Genomic DNA, 4783 nt, shown 5'->3' on the forward strand with positions numbered 1-4783 from the left:
ATATATAATTGTTTTAAATTCTTGGAGTCGTCACATTTTGAATTTTGCCCCCTATAAGTATTTGTTATGTAAAATTTTGGAGATTCTATATGCGGTTTGCATATAATCAAAATGTTTTATATGATTAGCAGTATGCTAATTGCCGTACTGGAGTTTTAAACTGCAGTACCAGTTGTGCATTTAATATTGCGGTCCAAATAAATATGAAATTTTTCAGAAAATAGGGTTAAATAATTCATTTTTTTAAGATGTTAAATAACAAATTTCGGCTTATGAAAGTCTTAAAATTGTTACCTTTGTAAATATTTAATTAAAGTGTACAATTATAAATTAAATTGGCTAACATTTGTAAATTCAAACTAGAAGATACAAATAGAGAGTATAGTATTTGATTGAGAGGATCAATATTTCAAATCACATTAATAAATAAAATAGTTTTTTTTTTTTTGCATGGGATGAGTATCAAATCTCAATAGAATGTGAACAATAAATATCGGACTTTATCAACCTGTATTGTATGTTGAATTCTAAATGGGCTGGATTTTAAATGGGCTTTGAATCTTTCTCTACCCAGGCCCAAACATTTTGTGTTATTCTCTCTTCAACCCTTTACCAAATTTTCGATCCTCCCTCCTCTCTCCATTCCCAGATTCTTGATTCACTAAAGTAACACAATATTTGAATTTGGATCCGAGCCGTCCGATCAGACTTCGGACCAATCGGGTCTCAGGTGGATTGTACGGGGTCCTTCAATATTCGTGTGGACTCTGATCGGACGTTCCAGATCTAGCATAAATATTTTGTTACCTTAGACTGGAGCACCCAGAAGAAGTTGCGAGATTTACCAATTTTATCCCTTTCTCTTCCCGCCTGTTTGTATCTTCTCTTTCGTGTTCCCTCCAGAAGCAAAAATATTTTTCTTCGACGCTTTGTCTTCTCTTGGCGATCGATCTCCGTTTTTCTTAACAGGTAAGCTTTCTCTTCGATTGCTTATGAAACTTGTTTTCCCTTTGAAATTTGTATCCAAACTGTTTTCCTTTAGAATTACTGAAACTGAATAGTACTAGTGCATTTTTATTTTCTGATATATTTTGCTATAATTTTCTAAGGATTTAATCACTAAATTTTCAAACTTTAAAAGGCTTATTCTGTAAATTTTTGGGTTACTAGCAAATTGACCCTGTCAGAGGGATTAATGTGCAAAATTTATGAAATTTCCGAATCTGAATTAAGTCTGAACTTCTGAACTGAGGGATTGATGCTTTTGAATAGGAATTGGAGTCTCAATTTGTGCAATGCCAGGTTATTATGATATCGATGACATCATCATGGAAGAGGAGGTAAGATAATTACTTCAAAATTTTGTTTTTCACTTGGCATTTACTAAAAGTAAATGAAAAAAAGTAATTAAACAATGTTTATATAGGCTGTATCAGTTGTTTTTCATGTGGGAGCAAATGGAGTCGGTCTACTTGATCCTGGTTCAGAAACAAACAGTGTATGTCTAAATTTCTTGGGTTTTGTACACCATGTTCACTAAGTAGTTTTAGATTCTTTCTTTGTACTGGTACTGTAAATCCACTAATTAGACCAGACATGGCTTATCCAGGTTGAGCATTTACCAGTACTCTTACATAAACAGATTGTTTTATTTTGCCAAATATGATTTTTCCCAAGAGCTTCAGCACTTACCAGTACTGGTACCGGCACATACCACTAATTGAGTAGCTTCTTTGACACACACACACACACACCCCAGTTTACATAAATCAAGCCAAGATAATATAATAATAGAAAATAGAAAATATCGTATGCCAGTATGTATTATATTCTTGTCGTGTCTATTTTAATTGTATTTTTATTTTTTTTGTTTAAGGTTGATAAGGGGGCAAAAATAGACCTTTCGTTCTGGCTATCACATGAGCTGTGTAGGAGAAGAGCCGTGTCAATTATCGTACCACCCTGCTTCAATCAAAAGTATTTTATTTTCTTCACAAAATCGCAATTTACTTTTTTTAGTATATTTACAGTATAATTCAAGCTTTCTATAGTAAATTACAAGATACCATGTGCTACTGTACAGCCACTCTATAGTAAATTTACTTTTCTTATATTCTGGTTAGTTTAATTTTCTAGTTTGTAATTGATATATTTTTTTAATTTGCCAATGTCATAGAATGAAGAAAGATGTACAAGCAGATGCTGCTTGTGTTGATTTGGGAACCCGTTATCCCTATTTCTATGAATTTGGATGCAAAATTTCTCCTTTGTAAGTTCACTTGCCTTATTAACATGTCAAGGTCTGCTAATTTATCTAGATTTCAACCCTTCTTTACCACTTGGTACTGATTCAAAAACGTCTCTGTTGAACCCCCTGACGTTGCCTGGCCTTGGTATAGCAATTTGATGCTGTTCTGAGCACTGGTACCAGTCTGTACCAGTCTATCCTATGCACTGGTACACAGATTGAACTACCAGAGACTTTTACATCAGAGACTTGATTGTATAAGAAATAAGGAATAGAAGGTCTAAATTGCAGTTTACTGAAATTAGTTAATTAAACTTGTCAGAGGGTTAATTAGTTAAATGATTTAGCCCCTTGGGTTCGGCTGAGAAATTAATTGAAAAGGAATTTGGAAGCTTATTTGGTATGGGCCTTTAGGCGGGATTAATAAACAAAATGGGCCCTGGCTGAATTGGGCTTGGATGAAATATTAAAAAAAAAAATTCTGCTGGTGCTGCGTTGTAGAGTTTGCTATTAAGATGTTCACTTTCTTATGTGTGATTCAAAATTACAAACTTCCAAGCCCCATAAATAAAATTACATTACAAAATTCACCTATAATTACTCTACAGCAATTGCTAGATGTTAACATTAACCTTAGTACTGATGTTGAAATCCCTCTGAAATGAACCCCTCAAAATGATATTAGTGTTTTTCGAAATGAACCATATTTTACATAAAAATTAAAAAGATGAGATGTTTCTTGCAAAGTCGCCGGTTGATATTTGAAAATATAATTTTGCATGTAGGGTTGGTGATAAGAGTATTGGACCCTTTCTGCGGCACACATTTGCAAGTCGATACAAGGAGATGCTTAGCAAATCTCACACAGCCTCTATTAATGCTATGCCTAAATTTGTACTCCGCCTCTCCAAAGAAGAATATCAAAGTGGGTCCCCCAACTCTCCTCATTTATGATCTATTATTTGGTACCAGACTGGTATTATTGAGATTAGGGGTGTTCATTGGGTCGGTTCGGTTAAGACCAAATTAAAATTTTGGTTTGTTTAGTTGAACTGAAATAGGAGAGATTAAAGTTGAAAAGGTCAAAACTCATACATACACAAATACATTTAATAATCATAGAAACAAATATGTAGATGTTCTGAAATATCAAAACCAAAATATAAGGTGTTGATATTACATACATTATATATAAAGCATGGATTTCAACCATATAGAGTTTGGTTGGTTCTTTCTTTTCCATTTTGAATAATCCAAAACCGAACCAAATATCAAAAATTGAAGTAATTAAAAATTTAACCAAACCGCATTTAAATTGAAAAACCGAACCATTTAATCCAAACTTTTTCGGTTCGGTTGAAAACAAAATAGACTGGACCCAATAAACACTCCTAATAGAGGTATCAGTTTCTTTAGTGTTTTGGGTTTTATGTTCTTGTCTTTACTGGCTGTTGTACCAGTATGACCAGGTCTGTCAGGAACTGGTACTGATAAAAGTTCTCTTCTTTTTGGTTTTTAATCTTATTTTTAATATAGTTTACTAATCTGATTAATTGCATTTCGCTTGGTTAACTTTAGTGTTTGAAGCTGCGAAATCTTCTATGGTTGAATATAAAAAATGGCGGGTCAGTCATTTAGGCTTGACAAAGAGTTCTCTTCTTGGCCATAAAAGGAAGACAGATTCGCAATTAGGCCCTTCTTAATCTTTTACTCTTTTTAGTAGGATTTAGTTAAGTTAATCAATTAAAGTACTGTACCGATCTGCTAATTCAACTGAAACTCAGAAACTGTATTCGGTCTCTGATCGCACTAGTATGATCAGATGAAGAACACATCAGGTTATAATGCTTTGGATCCTTTGATTCTGATTGTAACAAGTTTGAAAAAAAATTATGTTATTAGTTAGCTTGTTTGTGTACTGTTATGTGTAATATTGCATGACTAAAATAATGTATACTGGTATTTTGGGTGTTTTTATGTGTAATATTGCATGAATAAATTATAAACATGGGTTTTTCAATTTATTTATTCCTAAAAAAAACGAATTGTAATATTTTTTATGTACATATTGAGAAAATAATATAGATGATACCAAACGGTTTTATTTTAATATATAAATTTTAAAATTTTTGTTATTAAAACTTTAAAAAATAGAAACAAATAATAAACGCATTTAAACCATCCTCAATTTTCAGTCGAATTATAAAATTTGATAATAATTAATGATTGATGTGATATGTGAAAATTAATGATTGAAGCCGAAAATTAATTTGTGTTGTACAGATTAATATTAAAATATGTGTAGGTGTACGGTTGAAGTTGCACAACATGTCTTGTAGAATTGGCCAGAGAATAACACATCATCCCTATACTAATGTAACCTCGGATTTTGAAACACCTGTGCTTTCCATTATAGAATGACACATCATCCCTATACTGATGTAACCTCGGATTTTGAAACACCTGTGCTTTCCAAGCCTTTTCCTTCTTTTTTTTTTTTTGATTGAAACCCCGTAGGTGTATATTATTGATAGA

The 4783-nt window shown here is 32.4% G+C and overlaps 1 protein-coding gene across 1 annotated transcript; it reads left to right on the forward strand.

Moving 5' to 3' along the window:
• Window positions 1-917: 917 nt before the first annotated feature.
• On the forward strand, window positions 918-4218 carry LOC144543684 (uncharacterized). The gene is made up of 7 exons (XM_078292038.1): window positions 918-969; window positions 1273-1340; window positions 1427-1498; window positions 1877-1977; window positions 2177-2269; window positions 3034-3173; window positions 3827-4218. The coding sequence occupies exons 2-7, from the start codon at window positions 1296-1298 to the stop codon at window positions 3949-3951; spliced, it is 576 nt and encodes a 191-aa protein (XP_078148164.1). The 5' UTR covers window positions 918-969; window positions 1273-1295; the 3' UTR covers window positions 3952-4218.
• The last annotated feature ends 565 nt before the right edge of the window (window positions 4219-4783 follow it).

Source organism: Carex rostrata, chromosome 25 (genome assembly GCF_964058835.1).
Source record: "Carex rostrata chromosome 25, lpCarRost1.2, whole genome shotgun sequence".
Taxonomy (NCBI): Eukaryota; Viridiplantae; Streptophyta; class Magnoliopsida; order Poales; family Cyperaceae; genus Carex; species Carex rostrata.

Excerpts from the sequence above, each read along its gene's own strand:
- LOC144543684 (XM_078292038.1), top strand. The coding sequence starts at position 1,296 with ATGCCAGGTTATTATGATATCGATGACATCATCATGGAAGAGGAG. Across the intron at positions 1,499-1,876 it reads CTGGTTCAGAAACAAACAGT|GTTGATAAGGGGGCAAAAAT; the intron begins GTATGTCTAAAT and ends TTTTTGTTTAAG. Across the intron at positions 2,270-3,033 it reads GGATGCAAAATTTCTCCTTT|GGTTGGTGATAAGAGTATTG; the intron begins GTAAGTTCACTT and ends TTTTGCATGTAG.